At 42.3% G+C, this 23690-nt stretch overlaps 1 protein-coding gene and 1 long non-coding RNA gene across 2 annotated transcripts; one reads left to right on the top strand and one right to left on the bottom strand.

The window, feature by feature from the left end:
* The first annotated feature begins 4236 nt into the window (after nt 1–4236).
* Nucleotides 4237–13310, top strand: LOC111867270. Its single transcript, XR_002843302.2, has 4 exons — nt 4237–4302; nt 7798–7879; nt 10685–10840; nt 13153–13310. It is a non-coding gene; the product is annotated as an uncharacterized LOC111867270 (long non-coding RNA).
* Nucleotides 13311–15616: 2306 nt separating this feature from the next.
* LOC111867294 lies at nt 15617–21878 on the bottom strand. The gene is made up of 3 exons (XM_023857017.2): nt 21111–21878; nt 19868–20038; nt 15617–15861 (listed from the first exon to the last, which is right to left on the bottom strand). Exons 1-3 carry the CDS (start codon nt 21136–21138, stop codon nt 15701–15703), a joined length of 360 nt encoding a protein of 119 aa, XP_023712785.1. The 5' UTR covers nt 21139–21878; the 3' UTR covers nt 15617–15700.
* Nucleotides 21879–23690: the final 1812 nt, after the last annotated feature.

Genomic DNA, 23690 nt, shown 5'->3' with positions numbered 1-23690 from the left:
ACGAAGAATACACACCGCCCAAACCCAGAAGACGACTTTCTTCATAGTCATCGCCGTGAAAACCTCAAAACTTACATATTAGTCTTTTTTTTTAATTTTGTTATTTCATGACTTATTGAGTATCGAGAATATCCCATTCATGATGGGATGAATAATGAATATGGTGAAAATCTGCAGGGGAAACCAAAATACACAGAGAAAACCTACCCCAGTACCAGTTTCTCCACTACAAACCCCACGTGATCTCATTTAGAATCAAATCCTATCCGCTGAGGCGGGAAGCCGGCAACTAACCCGCCTGCGCTTACGTCACGGCCCATGCAGGCTGTAGTCCTGTTTCATGATAATAGAGAGATGACTTTAAAAGGTGAGTTACTATTAATTACCCATGGAAAATTCTGCAACTCATGTATTCTATCTCTCAGTGTATCAAGCTGTAGTTGTTACCACACCTCTCAAACTGAGGCCTGTACTCTTTATTTCTTTTCAATTATTTCAGGCAAACTCTTGGATAACATTTGAGCCTTAGCGAACTACTTCGGCATCATGTTGTACTGTATAGATCTGAATTTGGAGCTTTTTGTGTCGTCTACATGCAACGTCGTTCACTATTCTTTCATCGCAGTCCTCTATTGGACACTTCATGCTTCAGCCCAATTGGCCAGCTGTTGGATCAACGTTGCACACAGACGGCACAAAAACCTCCAAAGTTTGATCCTTAGGTTGCTTAACGATATTGTATGAATTAAAAAGTAGTATGGAACCGGAAAAAGTAATTATAGAATTACTCTTGGTCTGCATAACTACATTTCCTCAGGTTGGAATGGGAGGATTTAACGAATCAAGAACTAGGAAGAATGTTGCAAGAAGTGGTCACGGTGTATTTTAAGATAATAGCTCAGAATTTGCTGAAACAGAGGAAACCCGTATACATATATTTTTTTTTTTTTTTTTTTTTGGCACCACAGCCCCAGTGGGCCTAGGCCTACCTCCATGAACTTCTCCGTTCACTTCGGTTTTCTCGATCTTACACATTCGGTAGGACTCCTTGGGCGGGTGATCAGCTCGTCGCAAGGCCTCTACCTGTACACAAACAAAGGAAAACGCACACATACAGACTAAACATTCATGCCCTGAGTGGGATTCGAACCGACAATCCTGGTTTCCGAGTGAGCGAAGACAGTACATGCCTTAGACCGCTCGGCTACCGTGACCGGCCGTATACAAATTAACCAAGTAAATAAATCCAATAATATGATTGATCACTTAAATCCGACTGATTCTGACACCAGCTGACCCGTATTTACGGCCGTAAAGAATCCAATATGGTCCGAACCACCAACTTTCGATACCAAAATGTCATGTTAAGGGGGGGTTCTAGATCGGATGAGTGAATTTATTGGCATTTGGGTTGCAGTCTCTCTTAATTACAATCAACAGCGCTATTGCTGATTTACACAATTTACAGTTCACCGTTACACACGCACCAGGGTTCTCAGTTCTCGCTAGTCGTCTCCTGGCAACGGATTTCAATACAGAAACTATCACTTCAAATCACTACGAAGTATTCTTCGACCCAATTCCCCATTGATAATTCTCTCTCTCAATTTCGCTGTACGACTGGAATCTCCTGGTCCGAACACTTAATTCAGCTTTGGTACAATTCTCTCAATCAAACTGCTAAAGTCAAAGCTATGTTACGACCGACGGTCAGTCTACCAGTCTGTCTTGGAAAAGAGCACCCATCTGGGGCTTAAGACCAAATTTGTATTACTGTCAGACAGTTGCGGGTCTGTTGATGTGGGGCGCTCTCTCTGACGAGACGACGGGTCTGTAGTTTGCCAGAGTCACAGTCAGCAGTAATAAGTCTGCTGTCAGTATGTCCGATTTACATTTTACATGCTATTAATTGTTTGTATGTATGTATGCATAACATATATCAGGCCTTTGTCAGTCCAGGCTTAAGTACAATAGATCATGACCTACCATTAATAGCTCCTGATACAACCGAAGTCTAGTCGCTTGAAAGATCATATGCTTGTACACCGCCAAGTTTAAGCCTCTTATAATTCCTGTGTCGGGGTACGCTTTGTCCAGTGCTTCGAAAATTTGCATTTTCATGATTTTGTACGACTTCCTCTTGTTGCCTGTATAATTTTGTTATATAATCATATATGCACGAACGTTTGAAAGCCATGTGCAAATTGCGAACTGATGTGCTCCTTGGAAAATTTCCAATGGTGCTGAAAACTTTGTTTTGCAGGCACTGCAATTTCAGTGGATGATTTTCTGTCACAAACTCCAAGGCGGAGCAAGCATAAGTCATGATACTCCTAAGACTGCTTCATGGAGGGTCAGTTTAATGTTAGCGCTCAATCGCTCACTTCTGAGTGGGGAATATATGGTAATAAACGTTCTGAAGGCCTTGACTTCGATAATTTCTATGTGTAATCGCCACGTAACTTTCTTATCGAAGATTACACCTAGATATTTTACACTAATTACAAATGGAATATTTCGACCATTCAGTGTAAGATGGGACTCAGGCGGTCGATGACTAAGAAGAAAGTAAATCCCCTGAATAGTATCTTCATTAATTTTAATATTCCAGCACTCACACCAGGTTTCTATTGAGCTGAGACCGCGCTGCAGTTTTCTAACAATAAAACCCTCCTTGCGAACTGTCGCATACAGACAGGTGTCGTCTGCAAAGAGGGCTAGGTAAAACACCAGGTGTTTGGTGGGCATGTCGTACAAAGTAGGGAACAGAACAAAACCTCGAGGCACCCCTGCTCGCATTTCCTTGGCGTAGTCATTTCGCCTTCCGCCGAAATACTGAATTTGAGTTGTGAAATAAAGGAGCTAATGAGCTTGACCAAACTGGTCGAAAATTCCAATCTGGATAACTTATATAGCAAGCCAGAAGGCCATGTGGCTTGAAACGACTTTTCGATGTCGAAGAACACCACGGCCGTAGACATATTTTTGTTGAAATTAAGGGTCAAGTGTTCCGTTAGCCTGATACATTGCAGTGTCGTGCTGTGACGTGCACGGAAACCAAACTGGCTTGCGTTAACAGGCTCTTTCTTCAATGTGCTTTTGGACTATATTCAGGATGACTTTTTCGAATAGTTTGCCTGTTGTGGACAGGAGAGTACTCGGACGTAAATTTTTATGGAATTCTAGGTCCTTAATGGCAGATGTTCTGGAAATTTGCTATATAGCCCTGACACGGACGAGACAGACAATATCTTTTTTGTTGTCAGAATAGTTGCTTAACCTAGCAAATAGTCAGAGAGAACACAGCTCCTACTGTTGCGTGGCTGCTGAGAAGTGTATCTTGAGTCGTTGCCTAGCAATGATCATGTACTTATTGTCAGTCGCTTAAGCGAGGTGTTCATCGCGCCGTTGCCTAGCTATACAGGTTACAGTACTTAATATTTCTTCTTGCGAATTACTAATAAGTCTATTAAATGACCAAGAAATTGCTCGCCTTTCGTGAAACCGGAAAATGCATTACCGTATTCACAGGAGTCCGCCACTGATCCCTATACTGTGCGGATGAATCCAGTCCATATTCTCAAACACTTTTTTTAAAATCCATTTTAATATTATCCTCGCATCTACTCAAACGTATCCAAAATAGTAGATCTATCCGCCCTTTATATTTCCGACAAATATTATATATGCATTTTTAATCTTTCCCACTTGTGTTACATGTTCCACCCATCACACCTTAACAAGAATAAATACTATGAAGCGCTTCATCTCATTACACAATACATTATTGGTTGAAGAATTAAATGAAGAAAAATGTTAATGTGTATTCTAAAGAGCGCTGACGATAGTGTATAATAATCAGAATTACTGGGTTTTGGGGCTTTGTCCTGTATTATAGAAACTAGAGAACACAATGTTTCAGCCCTCAGGCGAGAGGGGAGGCACATACTCTGTTGGGTCCTTTAGAAATAGCTAGAATTCTGGACGACTGACAAAATTAAAAAACCCAGCAATACTAAGAATGTTCATGTTCGAGAAAAATTAATGTTAAATTGTTCTGAATTTAAGTTGTACAAATTATCGATTTCTTATCGGCGAAACGAGGACAGCAGACAAATGGCGTCTGCCCTCCAACAGATCCACCTGCGATAACACAGATGTTGTCTGCAAAAACTGTTTAACGGTGCGTTATTTATAGGATAAGAGTATTTTATCTCACAGTTCAAATAAACGTATCTCAGAGAAAGTATATAAAGAGGAACATGGCTTAGCTTCAGCATGGAGAAGCCCCTAGTGAGTCAGGTAAGCCAATCATATTGTCACGTGTTGCGTGACTAATAAGACGGGTTTTGGATTGTATGAATGGATTTATTGAACATTATACATTCACACAACTCAGGACTGTAGGTAATACAGCGCTACTGCTATTCTACGCAACTTACAGTCCACCTCTGCACACGCACTGGGGTTCTCAGTCTTCACTAGTTGTATCCTGGCAACGGATTTATAGCAGTCTCACCGTCACTTCAAATCACATATGAAGTCTTCTTTGCACCATCTAATTCCATTTCTTGTCGTTATTCTGTAACTGCCAATTCCGAAGGCTAGACCCCATTCAGTTCTTCTGCTCCTATCTATGAAGGTTGGCGTCTCGACTCTTCACTACCGACTGCTACTCACTCTACTACTTCTCGACTACCCCTGCTTCTCCTACTTGGTCACATCAGTCAACGTCAGAGTTACTTTACGACTGGCGGTTTACCGCTCCTTGAGACTCACGACAAGTAATTTTGTTTTCAACTGAACACTTGCTGTTACAGTCCTTATATAACATCCTCTCTAACGAGAGGATGGATCGATAGTTTACAATTGCTGCTGGCTTCGCCAGCGCAGCCATTCTCAGGCCCGAGTCTCGCGGGTCTCATGACCATATTTTACTCTCTCAGATTCGAGACTCCACAAACATAAAGGGCCAGGTCCCTCATATTTATATCCCCCAGGAACAGGGCGGCCAGGTTTTACCCCCAGTCACTGGGACCCTTTTCTTTGCCGCCTACAACCCGCAGGGCTACGGTAGAGATATTCGACACCGACTACACAAGGGATGATCTGGTCGCGTCTCAAAGTCAAAGTCACATAGCGACTGACGGCCTGTCAGTCAATAAATCTTGGTGTCGAGCACCCTCCTGGGGCTCATGACCCTCATGACCAGATATATATTACTGTGTGACAGTCACGGCTTTTTTTCTGTGGGGCGCCTTTTCTGACGAGAGGACGGGTCTGTCCTTCGTATATGTTGCTGACCCTTGCCAGCGTGGTTTTTCTCGGGTCCGAGTCCGTTGGGACTCGGTAACATATTTTACTGTCTCAGATTTGAGACTTCCCTTTTCGCCGCCTCCTACGACTCGCAGGGTCACGGTGGAGGTATTCGACCCCGCCTCCCCCTTCTGACTGTGTCCTTTTATAACCCCTCGGTACAGGCAACACAGAAAACACAGTCTGTATTGTTGACGATGAGTGTTTACCACGCCGTTGCTTAGCAATATACGTCTTATGGTTTCACGCATTTGCTTTCTATCACTTACAAAGATTCATGTGACAATTATTCACTTCGAAATTCTCTTTAAATTCAGCCTGACATTTCCTCCTCGATTTATTTTCATACACAATGGCTGTTTCACATCCTGTTTAAATCAGTTCTGCCGGAATTTGGTCACTGCCTGGCGGTTTATAACTTTTCAATTTTGCAATAGCAATTTCGAACTAAAGAGGGACTAAGTCCAGGTACTAATGCCTCAGCTGTGTATATGCCTAACATCACTGACCCTATGTACATTCAATAACTGAGAGAACTATTTCTTCCTCGTATTCAAAATGTTATGGGAATCTGCAAGCAGATCACCATTCTCATCCTTCACTAAGTTACTGATAGGCTGGTAACCCCTTTTAATGTCAATTATTCCTCTATACAGGTCTCTAATGTTCTTGTTCTTACTGTTCATTGCAATCTCATCATTGTTGTTTTCAGATATTCCCTCTTTTTGTTCCTGAAATGCCTCCTGGTTTCGCCTCTTCTGTTCTTCAGCTTAATCAGATTCATTTCGTTTGGATCGTGAAACATAAAAATTAGAACATACAAAACAGAATTTTGTCTGTGGTTCTATATGGGTATGAAACTTGGTCTCCGACATTAAGGGAGGAACATAGACTGAGGGTGTTTGAGAACATGGTGTTGAGACTATGTGGACAGATGAGAGTTGAAGTGAGGGCAGGTTGGAGAAAACTACATAATGAGGAGCTTCATAACTTGTACTCTTCTTCAAGTATAATTAGAATGATCAAGTCAAGGAGGATGCGATGGGCATGGCATGTAGCACAAATGGAGGCGAAGAGGAATGCATGTAGAATACTGGTGAAAAAGCCAGAAAGAAAAAGACCACTAGGAAAATCAGGAATTTGGTGGGAGGATAATATTAAAACAAGTCTTCGAGAGATAGGATGGGATGGTATAGACTGGATCGATCTGGCTCATGACAGGAGGGCTCTCATGAACACGATAATGAACCTTCAGGTTCCATAAAATGCTAGGAAGTTCTTGAGTAGCTGCAGAATTGGTGACTTCTCAAGAAGGGCTCAGTTCATGAGTGATACGGTGGCTGTTTAGCACAAGCATTGAAATTGTGCTATTTTCTGCCGCTGTAATACCGTATTTGTATTTGCGAGTATATTTATATTTCCAGTATTTATACAGATTTTCTAACAGACGTCCAACAATATTCATATTACAGGCTTGACACTCGAAGCAAACAAAAATGCAGATACGCATGCAAGCTCGCTGTACACCATAACAGTTTGCTGAATGTATTAGTACAGACTGCAAATAAAATGGGACTATAGGTTACAGAGGTTATAGAGCTCTACCAGCGAGTGGCAGGAATTTCCACGGAAAAATGAGCTAAGGCTAGGACCTGCAAAGCAAGGCCCGCCATACCGTACAACCGTAAGCAACTTCTCTGCGGTCTTTGAAGAGCCTTCTCATGTCATACATAATGTAAACAAATTATAAATGTATCAAACTATTTTACGCACAAAACCAGAAATTCGTTGAACTACTTTATACACATTAAGGGGTCGATTGTTTGTGAGGTCCGGTCTCCAAGTCACTTAGGATCGGGCCGCCACAAAAAAAAAAAGCCCGTTTACACTGCTCTGCACTGATACGAGAAACTTCGTGGTCTGTAGCCCTCAAGCGAACTATACCGACCAAGCGACCGCCGCTTGTCTGCGAAGTTAGTGCCTACTTTAGCGGATAGAGGGTGTCGCGTGGTCAGCGCAACGGATCCCCACGGCTGTTAATCTCAGTTTTCTAGACCGGAGCCGCAATTTCCTTGAAATATCTCCTCAATTTTTCTCTCGAGCTCGAGTGGAGTCCGTTCCAGACCCACTACTTCTCAGAATATCTGGTAGCGCCGGGAATGGAAATCAGGGCCTCTGGATCTGTAGGCAGGAACTCTGACCACTAGACCACAGAGGTGGTTGCACTCATACGAAACTTCAAAAATTATTTATTACTTTTGGAAGAGGTCTTTCGCAGCAAGATTAATGTCTTTCTGGAAGAGTTTACGGACAATTATTCGAGACCCGAACTCCGACAGTGCGTGTCTGTGGAAATCTGTCGCCTTGTTATTCAGTTCCATAACCCTCCAGACAATGTGCATGATCTCACATTATAATAAATCCTTGTGTTGATAAAGTGTTCAGTTATGTTCACATTTACTTTTATGATATGGTTTCCAGAATTAGCATTCACAGGTGACGAGTCTGCGGTTCCAGTTTCAGTGGTAAAGAGAAATGAAGAAATTCATCTTCCTCGCTTTAGGTAACGTTAAATATTTAATATTATTAAGACCTTTATCTATCATCATATCATAATCATCAAGGGGCACGCGGTATCGTAGTTGACTGAGGTACCATGCTACAAGCTGGAAGGTCGCATGTTCGATTCCCGATGAGGTCACTGGATTTTTCAATTAACCTAATCATTCCAGCCGCACTATGGCCTGGGGTCACTCAGTCTCTTAACAGAAATGAGTACTAGGAATCTTCCTGGGAGTAAAGGGCGGCCGACGAATAAGGCTGATGACCTCACCGCCATCTGTGAGCCGACTCTCTAGAAAATGTGGGAGCCTCGATGCGACACAATCATACGGGCCTCCACGGCCTGTTACAGGGACAGCCTTACCTTTACTATATCATAATCATCATCATCATCATTTCCATAATTAGATCTACAAAAATATTTTACGAATCCCTCGTCGTTCCAAACATCTACCCAGACTGCTTTTTGCTTGTGGATGTTATTCTTGGATCTTCTATGATCCTGTCATAGTTAATTCTGTAAATGTCTCCTCTCTGATATCTTGTGCATTGTTTTATAAAGTCTCTATTCTCAGTTTTCTCATAATCATTTCTTTCTGAGTCCGAAAGGAACATCCTTCATCCCCCCCCATTTAAACGCATTTCTTCGCTCTTCATTGATTTGCCTTGTCCATCATTCATTACTGTAAGCAAAAATTAGTCTGGCAAGTGTCATGAATTCCTATTTTTGTACAGTTAGAAACTGACGACTTTTAAGCAACAGAACTAACTCCATTGAGCATATCCTTCGCTGAACCTCCAAACAAATTTCCCACCTCTTCTGGAATCTGACGGTTCTTTACCGTGTACAAAAGCGCCATCTACTTATCCATATCCCATGCCAGAAAAATTCAGGCCGCATGTTAGTTCTTTAAAATGCAGTTTAATATTATCCTCCTCTCCACTTCTAGTTTTCCTTCCAGTTTGTTGAGGGTATAATCGTAATAATATATGGTGACATGTATGAATATAATAAGATGAGAAAGACTTCTTCGCGCATTTATTTCCAGCCTCTTACCCCTTCCCCTCTCTTAGATCTAAACATTCTCCTGAACATTCGTTTCTCGAGAACCTTCATTCTACGCTGTTCTCCTACTGTGAGAGACGAAGTTTCTCTTAGCCTATATTCTCAGCACCACTTGACAGGGATGTCTACTCTTAACAGAGGGATTTCTCGGCTTGGAAAATTTACAACGTTAATCCTATTAATAAAAAGCCGTTTAACGTGAACTACTGTCCCCAGGTATTGGTATGAAAATATTATGTCAGTACTTTTTACTGAAATCTCCTGACAAAATTTTCATGCGGTACTTACGCAATTCGTCGAATAATTTCGTAGTTGAAGAAAGCAGTCTTCTGGGGTAATTATAGATCTAACATACATTTCCTTTGCTTCGGTTGTTATAAAGAACAATACAACTTCGAGGCGTTGTCCTTTTCTTATTCTTATTTTTCTTTCTTTTTCCTTTAGGATTTATTAACATCGAGCCCAACCCCCAGACAGGAGGACCAGTGACTACATGAATTATTCATGTGTTGTAGTTTGGTCTATTTGCGACTACGCATGCGTACGAGGTCAGAATTGGCATAAAACAAGAACCTGGATACGCGGATTGTGCTGCCAATGAACGTATCTTGCTCCGGTTTTAATCCGGATTAAAATCATGCTAACGTTTCCTGCTTATTGTACTGTTATACGATTTTTAAAAGTAGCTCCAAGGAGAAGGTCCTTCTTGAGAACCTGATTCTTGCTCTGTCGGTGAAGAACCTAAAATTTAAATTCCGTGTTTACAAAAGCCCACTACTGGACCCTATCCTAAGGCATATGAAATAAGTCTACACCCTTACAAGCTATTTCTTAAGTTCCATTCCATTGGCACTTTAAGTTTTCTCTTCCCTTGAAGGTTTCACGACTAAAATTTTGTATGCACTTCTCATCTCCCCATACGTACTTTATGTTCCGTTCGTCTCATCAACCTTCATTTGTAAATCCTACAAGCCGGGAATATAAAATTATGAAGCTCTGTTTTCCTCCTCTGATAATTCATCTTTCTAATTTGGGAGAGCTGTAGTAAGGCGTTAGAATTCCGTGCCAAATACAAAGATTTCAAGGCCGGTTGGTATTTTCTTGCATATCATCGTCTGTAGCCTCTGGGAATATAAATACTTTATGGACGTCAGAAAAAACTGGCCCCCATAGGCGCCATTTTCACCTAGGCACTGTCACTGAAAGCTTACAGAATCCGGCCCTGTGGGGGCTGACGTCACACAGATGGATCCTATCATTCTGCCCAGGAGGAAAAGGCTGCAAGGAACAATATACCATAATCTTTCAACTGTTACGTTTTCTGCGCGTTAGATCAGCCCTCAGTGAGGAATGTTTCTATCTTTTCAAGACTTTCATAAAACTAAAAATGTATCGATTCTTTTATCTTCCGTACATGACATTGCATGGTATTTTGTCTTACATCGTCCCGTAAGAAATACCATACTTCATCACTACTATGGTAGCCAGAGGCAAAACGAGCTAGTTGTCATACCTCGTGTTCGATCCCAGATCAGATCATGTAGGATCTGTAGTGGACAAAATAACACCGGAGATAGTCTTCTCCGAGTCCAGTTTGCCTTGTTAATTCTCATTCCATCATTTGCTCCACATTTGCTGATCATCCTGTCATCGACTCTATGTAGACTCGATAGTGAGAGCACTGGAAATATTCGTTGTAGTTTGAAGTGAAAATGTGTTGAACAGTGTATCCATGTTTAGCTGTGATGATGATGATGCTCGGCCTGGCTGCCGGAGCGTGTGATATACTGTGCACGAGGATCTACCTGCCTGTGTGCGCTGGAAACGGCGTCACGACGAAAACTTTCTCCAACCCCTGCATGTTGGACATCTACAACTGTGAAAACCCGGAGACTCGTAAGTTTTATCGGCTCGTATACGGTAGACTGAATGACAGATTTCCATGAAATCGAATACGAACTGTAGAACTATACTGAACTATTCTAAAATTACAGTAATAACACATTCTGAAATGTATTAATATTTATTATAATTTATATTATTATAATTATTAAGAATATTATTTATTTTTCATTGTGATAAATTATTAGAAAAATTAAGTTTTCAGACACTGCACAACAGACGTCGTCACTCGCATGCTCCATTTTAAATAAAAATTTACAAGAGCCCTAATGTTGTCCCTCAGCTCTGGACACAGTCGATATTCTTGTCCCTAAGCATATTAGTAGTTAGGAGTGTAAAGTTGTTTAGAGATAGAACGTCGTATATACTCGTAATAGTGAGATGTGTCTTGTGGGATATTATTGTTCTGAATGCTCATAGCACAGCGGAGAATAAAGCGATTATATAAAGACAGCTTTTGTGAAGAACTAGAGCATGTATTGGAATAACTCTTTAAGCGAAATATGGAAATTTACTTATGATGTTTAAAATCTGATGATCAAGCTACGAAGATTCTCACGTGGCAATATTCACAAGTACACAACAATTTCACCTAATGGAAAAACACACAATCAGTCATGTCACGTCAAGATAAACAGAATACTTGATATCAGATCTTTCAGGCGAGTTGATCGTGACACTGACCACTATCTGGTAACTGCAAACGGTAGGGACAGACCGTCTGTTTGTAAACAAACTGGCAACGTAAAAGTCTGATTTGGAGAAATTCAGTCTTACGCAGCTAAACGATACGGAGCTTAACCATTTCCATGTCGGTCAAGACTTTCCGCCTTAGAAGCCTAGAAGTCTGTGGTCGCGATTTATTTGATATTTTAGAGGATCAGTGAAAGCAGTGTTTCCGATTATCTCTTAGCAATCAGAGGTAGTTATTATTCTTTGCCTTTCTGCAATACTTACTTACTTACTCATGGAGCTGAGCCCTTCTGGAGGAGCCGCCAATTCTGCAGCTACTCAAGAATTTCCCAGCATTTCATGGAACCCGAAGGTTCATCACCGTGTTCACAAGAGCCCTCCACTGGCCCCTATCCTGAGCCAGATCTATCCAATCCATACCATCACATCCTATCTCTCTAAGATTCATTCTAATATTGTCCACCCACCTATGCCTTGGTCTTCCCTGTGGTCTCTTTCCTTCTGACTTTCCCACCAATATCCAATACGCTTTCCTCGTCTCCCCAATTCGTGCTACATAACCTGCCCACCTCATCCTCCTTGACTTGATCATTCTAATTATACTTGGGAGAAGAGTACAAGTTATGAAGCTCCTCATTATGCAGTTTTCTCCAACCTCCTGTCACTTCATCTCTCTTCGGGCCAAATATTCTCCTCAACACCCTGTTCTCAAACACCCTCAGTCTATGTTCCTCCCTTAATGTCAGAGACCGAGTTTCACATCTATACAGAACCACAGGCAAAATTATAGTTTTGTATATTCTAATTTTTATGTTTTTGGACAACAGACGAGAAGACTGCCTTTCAGCAATATAAAGCATATAGTGGTAACGCAACGTCTCTGAACTCTAGCAGCCATTTTGTTTCATGAAGTTAGGTACCATTTTTGTAAAGGCCATTATTTTGCCTTTTTCTCACACAGATTAAGGGCGACTTTGGTTGCTGATGTTGCGTGTACTGACGCAGTGCAGCTGCGTAGGACTAGTTTGGTGAAGTTCTCTTGAGAGCTCTGTATGCTCTTCTCCTTTCGCATGGCTGCATCCTCGACGTGACCTCGGATGAGGTTTCTCTCCTTCTCCTAGGGTTGAATTGCAGCAACTCGGCGTAGATTCTGTATCCGTCGTTCATCTCGTGTATTTCCGTCAGACCTCTTTGGTTACTTCTGTTCTTCATTTGAAAGTTGACTGGACAGCCGAGGTTATATTTCCGATAGGGACGGTTGAGCCTGTCCATTTATTACCATGTCCACAGAGAAAATTGGGCCCAAATAACTTTCTTTCAATGGATTTCGTGTAGTCTTTTTCCCAGGAGAGAAGGCGATGGCTGCGTGAAACGAACTACTCGACCTTACACAGTTCCCTATTAGAGACTGTGTACATATTTATTTTCCCGCCTCACATTTCAGTTCATTGCACGGTTCTTATTCATAGGAACGTGTGTATTTATTCTTCATTATATTATTTCTCCCTTAACTATTTGTACTTTTAGAATATCTTGATTGTGAAGTGTTTTGTATAATGCAGTATATTGTGGAACAAGTTTGTATTTATTATATTCTTTATTTACCCCCGCAGAATTACTTCAACTGCGAACTGGTGCTTGTGAATTTTGAAGGACGGACACTGGCGAAAGAAGTGAAAGAATTTCGATTTGGAATAAGAGATTCAGAATGGCTATGTAATTTGGGAAAAAAGGAAATTCATATATATTAAATTATGACTGTACTTCCTCATTTTTTTTCTATATGGCTTTTGAAAATTCATACCACATCGTTTGTTTGATTGTATATCTTATATGAACACAATTGCACGCAAGGGTTTGGTTGAGAAACTTCAAGCGCTTAGAGAAACAGGCTATGTTGGAGGTACCAGACCAAACTGGCTGATGACAGCTTCCAAGGATGGGCATTCGTGACCACGGTGAGTGATCTTCGGCTCCCTGAGCAGGTGAAAATAAAGCAAGCTGCTCAAGAAAAGCTATGGACTCAGTCAGCACCACAGAAAGTCAGATAATTAGTTATTTGTTAGTCGAGTAGTTAATTTTTACTTCATTAATTAATTTACTGTTTGTTGTTAATTAGTTATTTAGTTTGGTAATCAGTTAATTGACGATTCAGTATCCACACGGTCTAAGACATGAACTGTCTTCGCTCGCTCGAACTCTGGGGTCGTGGGTTCGAATCCCACTCAAGCATGGATATCTTTGTGTGTTTATTCTGTTTGTGTCGTTCTGTGTGTAGGTAGCGGCCTTGCGATGGGCTGATCCCCGTCCAAGCAGTCCTACCAACTGTGTACAAATTATGAAACTGAAAAAGCAACCAAAATCTAACAACGGGCTGTAGAGCATAGATAGAATTAATTAGTCAGTTCGTTCCATCGTTCATCGAACGACGCTCTAAGTATGGCAGACTACATGATTATAGCGTACAATTGTAGGACGATTTGTTCCTAATCATTTGCACAGGGTTTGGAAGGAAGCGATCATCACCTAATTTGAAGTATTCTATCGACATTTGTCTGGAGGTATTGAGGAAAACACGGTCCATAGACCGAGATTTCAACTTGAGATAAACCGAATATGAAACTGTGTTTCCCAGTTGACCTCAGCATTTGACATATTTGCAGTTAATTCTGCTCCCTAACTCATATCTCGAATGATTGACGGTCACTATTATAAAACTGGACTTCGATCTACTGGGTCAACCTATCTATCTATCTATCTATGTCTGTCTGCCTATCTATCTATCTATGTCTCTATGGCTCTACAGCCCTTTATTACAGCCTGGCCGCTTTTTCAGTTCCTTAATCTGTACACAGTCGGTAGGACTAAATGTTTGGGGGGGGGGTCAGGCCGTCGCAAGGCCGCTACCTACACACAGAATAAACATATATACAGACATCCATGCCTCGAGTGGGATTCGAACCCAAGATCCCAGCGTTCGAGCGAGCAAAGACACTTGATGACTCAGATGGCGCGGCCACTGGGATCGGCACTGGGTTAACCACTCATTGTACACTAAGCGACCTCCGACGCTCGAAGTTGCCGAGGGACTTCTTTCTGTTACATCTTCTCCAGAACTGTCGAACTAATGTCTTGTCCGGTTTTGACGCAGTATGACTCTGGGAGCTGCTGCCGCATCGTCCGACCGAGATAATAGGCTTTGAACGTTGCTATTTCCTCTCGGCCCATCAGTTGTAACAGACAGGTCGTATCTGGTGGCATGAAAACGCCTTGCGTGTTGTTAGCCATGTTTTAGAGATTACAAAATGGCCGGGCGCATGTGCATCCGTTATGTTTTTATTACCAGCATGGCATAAGTCTGTGACATATTTCACGATAATTTGTCTATTAGTTCAAAAGGTTAATTAGACAGAAGTTAAGGTACAGGCACAGAAACATGCCCGTCTCTGAAAAGAACAGATAAATAATCTATACAACATGATCACACTATCAATCCAAAACTGTAGATGTGAAGATCATTTGAAATGCAGAGGTAACTCACGAGAAATTCACTGAATACTTGGTACGTAAAAAGCGTTTCATTCATTCATCAATGGCTCTACAGCCCTTTGTTGGGTCCTGGCCTCTTCTTCAGTTTCGTAATCTTTTTTACACAGACGGTAGGACTCCTTAGACGAGTGATCAGCCCGTCGCAAAGCAGGCACCTACACACCGGGCAACACAAACATACAATAAACGCACACACACATCCATGTCTTGAGTGGGATTCGAATCCACGATCCCAGCTTTCGAGAGAGCGAAGACAGTTCATGCCTTAGACTGAGCGGCCACTGTAATCGGCTATAAAAAAGTATTTATTGAAATATAATTCAACTTGATGTAAACATTGTAGAAGACATTAAACAGATCTAAATTGAAAACGGTGAAAAACACGAAAAATAATGACGTGTTTATATGCGTCTGCCCAAAGGGTCTGTTTTAAAATATCTGCAGCTTGTTATATAAAATATATGTATATATTTCAACATATGAACACAATATTACACGCAATATGATCAATGCGGCAAGCCTACTATCACAGGGAATATCATTCACTCATTTATTCACAAACAAACTCTGGACTAGACAATACATCGTTTGTATTTTTTTCTATTTTTATGTTTAAGGCTCGTAGTATGTGTGATATGGAAGGGGCGTTGTAACTACTGTTTTACGTGTTGCTGTTGTTGCTGCTGTTGATGCCGTTGTTGTTGTTGCTGCTGGTGGTTTTGTCGTTCTGGGTGTATACCGACCACATCTTCCAAGACCCAAATATTCAAACCCTAGAACACAAAATCACGAAGAATTTATCACGTACTTTCTAACCGTTATATTGATGCCGCTCTTGGACACATACACTACCGTGCAGGCACCTTTTCTTGAAATAAACACACATATGACAATAAATATCAATGAAATTTATGTTAAATATTTTCCCGAAAGATCGTAGACCCTATGTTTATCGTAAGACGAAGAAACAATAAATTTCCTTCGAGATTCTAGAGGGTTATGACGATGGTGTATAACACACATAATTACTGGGTTTTTGGACTTTTTTCAAGGTCCGGGATTCTAGAGAATAGAAAACACAACGTTTCGGAAACTAGATCTGTTTCCTTCCTCAGATGAAGGGGGAGAAAACCCCTACTTAATTAGCTGTGTATATCTGACATGGTTTGCCCAGTGACTGAGATTAACTATTTCTAAGGGACTCAACTGAGTAGGTGTCTTTTCCCCCTTCACCTGAGGACGGAAACAGATCCAGTTTCCGAAACGTCTTTTTTTTTTTTGTATTTTCTAGAATATCGGAAGATGAAAAAAGTAAAAACCCCAGTAATTCTGTCCAATAAATTTCCTCGTGTGCTCAAGTTCAAATGGCAGCATAAATTTTTATATCTGTAAGCGATGTATAAGTTTACTACAGAAAAAAATATCCACTGGATCTTAATTCTGACACCTCGTCCCAACTGCTTTGCAGTATCTAGGTAAAAGGTAAATGTATCCTGCAACAGGCCGTGGAGGCTCGGAGGGTTGTGAGACGTCGAGGTTCCCACATTTTCTGGAAAATCGGCTCACAGATGACAGTGAGGTTAGTCTTAAGCGCCGGCCCTTCTTTATCCCCAGTAAGATCCCTGGTACTCATTTCTGTTAAAGGCTGAGTCCCCCACACGGCCACAGTGCGACCGGAAGGATGAAGTCAATTGAAAAATTGAATGACCTCATCGGGAATCGAACCCGCGACTTTCCAACTCGAATTATAATACCGCAACCAACTACACTGGTATCTACGAACAAAAAAATACAGTTACTTCCCTTCCATTCCAACGTCTTCTTCTTATCATCATTAATATGCACAGTGTACATAAACTGAATAGACGCCGGCTCTGGGGTCCACCAAACCTCCTATCCAATGGGTACCGGGGGCTCTTTCCCCGGAGTTAAAGTGGCCGAAGCGTGAAACTAACCACTTACCTTCAGCCAGTACCGAGGTAAAGAAAATGAGGGTCTACACATCCACTCCTTCATAAGCCTTCATGGCGTAGTGTTTAATTAGTTAAGCACAGGGACAACTTTATCTTAAACATAGACATAACGCCTAGAAAGGACATGGTGTCTTTCCTTGTTTCTTTCATTGCACATGATTGCCGATGGGCGCGTCTGTATTACTTTCAATAGATGTCCTTATGAAAATCTGTAAGGCCATTTTATTTAATGAAGCCTACGTCATAGAAGTACACTTTCGTAAGGGAGTATTACGCAATGAAAGCATGTACCTTCTTTCGTGGGTTATTCACCGAAGCTTTCAGCACTGACCCTAAGCAGCGTCAGGTGACAGACGGTGAAATGGAGAGGAAATGGGCTGGAGCGGTTGTGGCCTAATCGAGGTATTCGTTCATTCACTCTTTCATTCATTCATCGATGGCTCCACAGCCCTTTGTTGGGCCTTGGCCTCTTCTTCAGTTTCGTGATCATTTTTACACAGTCGGTAGGACTCCTTGGACGAGTGATCAGCCCGTCGCAAAGCTATTACCTACGCACAGGACAACACAAACACAGAATAAATGCACGCACAGACATCCATGCCTTGAGTGGGATTCGAACCCATGATACTAGTTTTCGAGCGAACGAAGACAATTCATGCCTTAGAGCGCGTGGCCACCGTGACCGGCAACTGAGGTACTATTCCGGTATTTTCCTGGATGGACTGAAGAAAGCCACGAAAGACTTCAGTCAGGATAGCCGGGTGTCCCTACCTAGATTCTTGCCAGGCACTCCCAAACACAAGTCTAGAGCGTTACCTTCACAAGAAACTGTTGTGTAAGAATGCATGTGAAAACTGCGTGCATTCTCGTACGGATTGCATCTTTCTAGCCTCCTTTACAGTCCTTCCTTTGGAGCTACTGGCTGGATGGCCGAGGAACCGGGGTTTGATTCCATACAGGGGCAAGAGATTTCTCTCTTATCCACAGAATAGAAACCGACTGTGGGGCCCGCCCGTCCTCCCGTATATTCAGCATCGGGCACCCTTTCCGTGGGGGTAAAGCGGCCGGAATGTGAAACTGACCACTCACCTCGAGCTAGGACCGAGGTCAAGAATGGTGGAGCTATGCTGCAATTCCTCCACGTGTCTTCATGGCATGAATTTAGCATAGGAGCAACTTTACCCTCACCTTTCCTTAGTTCAGCAGCATGTACTTGATATGAAGTTTACGTGCGTCCTCCTGCACCATTGTACATGTTTCGTGGTTTATTACAAATATCTCTGTGTAACCACATTGTCGTGAGACAGGTCAAGTGGATTGAACAATGCGTTAATTAAATATTGTGTACTTATCTATCTATCTATCTATCTATCTATCTATCTACCTATATCTTTATAATCGTTTGTTGGACCTTGGCCGCTTTATCAGTTTCTTACACAGTCGGAAGGACTCTTTTGATGGGGATCAGGTCGTTGCAAGGCCGCTACCCACAGACAGAACAACACAAATACAGAATAAATACATGCAGACATCCATACCTTGAGTGGGATTCGACCCCACGATCCCAGTGTTCGAGAGAGTGAAGACTGTTCACGCTTTAGACCGCGCCGCCACTGTGACCGGGCATGTGTACTTATGCATTCGGCAAAATAAAGTTCATTAACGTATATGTGAATGCGGACCATAATAACTCAGTCGGTAAAGTGACAGACTATGGCTATGTGAGCGGGTATGGTTTCGCATAGGGGATTCCCTTTTCTCTACCACTAGCGGAATAGCTTATGAAGTGACTGTTTATGGAATTGATGACTGCAGCTCGATTTAAAGTAGGGGTAGGGATTTTTCTCTTCGCCAACATACCGAGATCGGTTCTGTGACCATATAGCCTTCTCCCTACAGAGTGCAGGGGGCTCTCCCCCAGGAGAGATGAGTTGTCAACTTTACCTTTCGTGTCCGGAGGCAAATACTAACTCAACTGAGTAGGATTTTTACCTGAGAACGGCGACAGAGTCAAATCTACGAAACTTCGTTTTAATAAACATTTGGACAATTGCAAATTTCGAGAAAAATCGAGAATTGCAACTTCGAGTTCTTTACTTCCGGAGAAAAAAATGGAAAGCAGACAAGTAGGGCACTGGATATGTCCCAGAGGCAATTCAGTTGTAGTGACAGCAAAAATACTATACCTCTCTCAGCAATCTAACAATATCTATTCAGTTTTTGCTTATATTTTACTGGCTGACTGGACTCAGAGCACGACTTCGGTGTTTCTGTCTTATACTTGGGAGATTTTAAAATTTTGGCCTATAGATATTCTGCATGCTGAAAGACAGACTTTATCCGTAGTTTCTGTCGTTCCTCGAGGGGATGTGGTAGCAAATTGCAGTAGGTTACCACCTTGTGACTCTACATACTTTCCAACGCATCATTCATAAAAATTCTGTCATTCCTCATTAGACTCTTCATGACCTGTACAGGTGACAATGTATTAGGCTTTGCAATGACAAGATCGGTTACGTGGGTGGTAAGTAAGTATGGTGTAAACAGCCAGCGTCGATTAGATCGAGCGTCTCTGTTCGACACGTCCATAATTTTGTTATTACTACATGCAACTGCCGCCTTATACCGGGGAAATGCCAAGAAAAAACAAATGCGTAATTTAAACAAATAATTCCTAAATAACTCATACAAAAACCAATAAAAACTCGTGTCAGGTGTAAGGAGTCTGACGTTAAATGGGATAAATACGCAATACGCGTTCACTGACACAGACATGACGGGAAGAGCACTGACAGAAACCACTTACTGTTATCTCTGCATTTGTTCGTGCAGTTAAGCACGCACTGGCTGGAAAATCCTCTCAGTTTTCCGGTTACGGTATTTACTGCGCATACTGGACTGTATGAGCTCCTACATATGCACTGTGGACACAGCTGGGACGTTGCACATTGTAGCAAGAGCAGGACACATGCTGCACCTGCAAATAAATTCAGGTTAAAAGGTCGACTTAGAAAATATATTCTGCCATCTTTTACTTTCAGTCCACAAATACTGATCATATGGAGCAGGGATAGCGCAGTTGGTATAGCGACTGGCTACTGGGAGGACAACCGAGGGGTCGGAGTTCGAGTCTCAGTAGGGTCAAGAATTTTCTCTTCTCCACGTCGTCCAGACCGGCTCTGTGGTCCACCCAGTCTCCTATCCAATGGGTACAGGGGGCTCTTTCCCTAGGGGTAAACCGGCAGGGGAGTGAAGCTAAGCACTCACCTCCAACTAGTGCCAAGGTCAAGAAAGTATGGCTTTATACATTCACTCCCCCATACGCCTTTATGGCGTAGTGCTTAATTAATTAAGCACAGAGAGAAATTTACGTTTATCTTTACCACTGACCATACTTAAAAAAAAACGTAAAGTAAAGCTATCCCTGTAACAGGCCGTGGAGGCCCATAGGGTTGTGAGATGTTGAGGGTCCCACATTTTCTAGACAATCGGCTCACAGATGGCGGTAAGGTTGTCAACCTTACGTGCTGGCCGCCCTTTACCCCCAAGAATATTCCTGGCACTCATTTCTGTTAGAGGCTGAGTCGACGCCAGGGCCATAGTGTGGCTGGAAGGATTAGGTCAACTTAAAAAAAATTACCTCATCGTGATTCGATCCCGCGACCTTCCGGCTTGTACCATAATGCTTCAACCAACTAGGCTACCCCGTGATCATACATGTACTGACGAACTAAAATGCTTTTACCATACACAGATTATGTTCTTGTCCAATCTTGTATGTGTATTTTAATAAACGCAATATAATGACAACCGCTTGAAACTCAGTGGTCTCACCAAAAAGTATATTGCATTGTTTAAGACGAGAGAGAAACACTGGTGGTATTACACAAGTACTGAAGACTGACCACTGCTAACTTAACTCCTCGCTACCACAAAACTAATACAAGTCATCTTGTTTGAATCTTAGAGCAGCCATGGATAGCGAACTGTGTCGCCATTGACGTACTAAAAAGAGACTGGAACAAACGTATGTTGACTGCGGTACTTACCAATGAAGAAAACCACAGAGAGCTTCATTATGTACACTGAGTTAGAACTTGCTGAGATTCTGTGCAGGTTTGTCTATTGTCTGCCTCTTTATACCATAGGACTAACACTTCCTTTTCTCTGTCACGCGTCATGCCCAACGTCAGTGCTTACGGAATGCAGCCGGATACGAGCAGCATCCGTAAAACCCGTAGTAGTATTTGTCTTGTCTTGTTGACTAACATCATTCATGAGACACTGAAACCAGCAGGAAGTGCATGAGTCACACTGAGAACACACCTTTCTGCTATGCAGCCTTGCTTATGTCACGCTTGGGATAGCTGTTTTCCCAAAACTTTCGTGACTCCATTCTCTGGAACCTGTAACTTCAGAATCCAGACCTGACAACAACACCCACCACCAGGCATGATCCTCAGTCACTTCCATTCACATCCTTCACCATCATTTCTTTTAATGCTATCCTTCCATGTTTTTCCGTGCCTTGCCAAAGGGTTCCCCTACAGAATACCGTGTGTAGGCCTGTTTCATCTTCAGAGATACATAGGCGAATGGTAATCGTACCACAAGCGGGACTTTCGGCTTCTTCTGCGAGGTTCCTCCTTTTAAAGAGTTCCTCGAGCCACGTTTTCATTTCTGGCCGTTTGATATAATTTCCTCAGAGAGTCCTTGTTCTTTTTTATTTCCGCTAAATCCTCAATCAGTATTCATAATGTAAGATTTGAGGCTTTCACGGCGGTGACTATGAAGAAAGCAGTCTTCTGGGATTTGGCACCGTGTATATGTGGTGTTAACCGACGTTTCGGAGGAACGTATCGCCTCCATCTTCAGGATAGAAGAAAAAGTATAAGAATTCTGCAAGCGAAGAGACCGTGAGAACCGTTAAAAGCACAGTCTGCTTTTACCGGTTCTCACGGTCTCTTCGCTTGCAGAATTCTTATATTTTTTCTTCTACCCTGAAGATGGAGGCGATACGTTCCTCCGAAACGTCGGTTAACACCACATATACACGGTGCCAAATCCCAGAAGACTACTTTCTTCAATATTCATAATGATCTGCCCGTTCCCCGACGCTCTACTGGACGCCTTTCCGCTGCCCGATGTGGTGATCGGCGATCTTCCGTTCGGCTACCCTGCTCATTCATTAGCAACAGTATTTTATGTCTTCGATCTTGTACCGTTTTCTTATTTCACTTCTCGTGTAATTAGTTTTACGCTGAAGTGTTTTCCTCACACATCTCCTCCAGAAGTCTTCTTGTCTTACTAATGAACTACTGTGTATGCCTTTATTCATCGGCTATTACTCAGCTTCATATGTTACGATTAGGATTCTGAAACACGAAATTAGATTATCAGTTTGCACGGCGATTGAATGACAGGACCGCCTGGACTAAGGGGCTCTCTTCACGGCAGAGACGGCTCCGGTTTCCACAGACACTGCTGTGTGGCAATATCTCGACCGTATGTTTCCTCCATACGTGAGATTTCAGTTGGTTCTGATCACAAGATAACTGAGCTGTTAGTCGACCCAATCCCAGTTTTATTTTATTTCAGATGAGATTGACGAAAACTGTTTCCCAGTATTGGGAAAAATGCTTATGTAATTTCGTGAAGCACTCCTTCGCCTGCTGTAGTTGAGAAAGTTAAAGAAAATAAGGATTTGCGGGAAATGTTTCTTTAGAGACTTGTTTGAAGTTCCGAAGCGCATATGAGGCTACTTACAGAAACATATGTAAGTTCATATAATGCACAAGTTCGGAGTACAAATAATTACTGTACAGGTCTAGTCTCTACTTGTTACGGCAGAAGTGAATACTCCGGTTATTGGGAATTATAATCGGCGAATGTACAAAATTATCAGCAGGGGATTGTGCACTTTCAGATGTTACTATTCACTCTCAGTTAGGCACTATTACTGTGACTCGTAGCCTAAACATACACAGTATATGCACGTGTGCGTGTATATAATTGACTGGGCGATACATGCAGCAAGCAGGAGGAGACTGAAAATACAAACTGCATTTCAGTTGAAAAACCTGAAAGAAAGAGAACCGCAGGCGCAGTTGGTAAAGGGTACTTAATTAACTTGGCACCACGCCACGGGGAAGTACGGGGAGCGGACCTCGACCTCAGCACTAGATGGAGTTGAATGGTCACTATCAAGGTCTTGCCGCTTTACCACCGGGGAAAGAGCCCCTGGCACCCCTTGTGTAGGCGGCTGGGTGAGCCCCAGAGCCGATTTGGACGCTATGGAGAAAAGAATATTCTCTTGTCTCCTCCAGGAATCGAACCCCGGCCGTCCAACCCGTAGCCTGTTGCTATACCGACTGAGCTATCCTGGTTCAGGAGTAGATTGGAGAATAATACTAAAATGAATCTAAAAGAAATGCGGTTTGATTATGTGGAATGGATTTTTCTGGCTCAGGATAGGACTGGCGGAATCTTTTGAACACGCTAAAGAACCTTCGGGCTGCAAACAGGGGAGGGGGGTGAACTTATTGACGAGTTCATCAAGAAGGTTTCTGCTGAACGGTTAGTTATTTTGTTTAAAGCGAGTCGGAGGAAGAGGAGGAGGAGGAGGAGGA

The sequence above is a fragment of the Cryptotermes secundus genome, unplaced genomic scaffold (assembly GCF_002891405.2).
Source record: "Cryptotermes secundus unplaced genomic scaffold, Csec_1.0 scaffold1475, whole genome shotgun sequence".
In the NCBI taxonomy this organism is placed as follows: domain Eukaryota; kingdom Metazoa; phylum Arthropoda; class Insecta; order Blattodea; family Kalotermitidae; genus Cryptotermes; species Cryptotermes secundus.
Note: the sequence above shows the minus strand (reverse complement) of the source record. Positions and strands in the feature narration are given on the sequence as shown.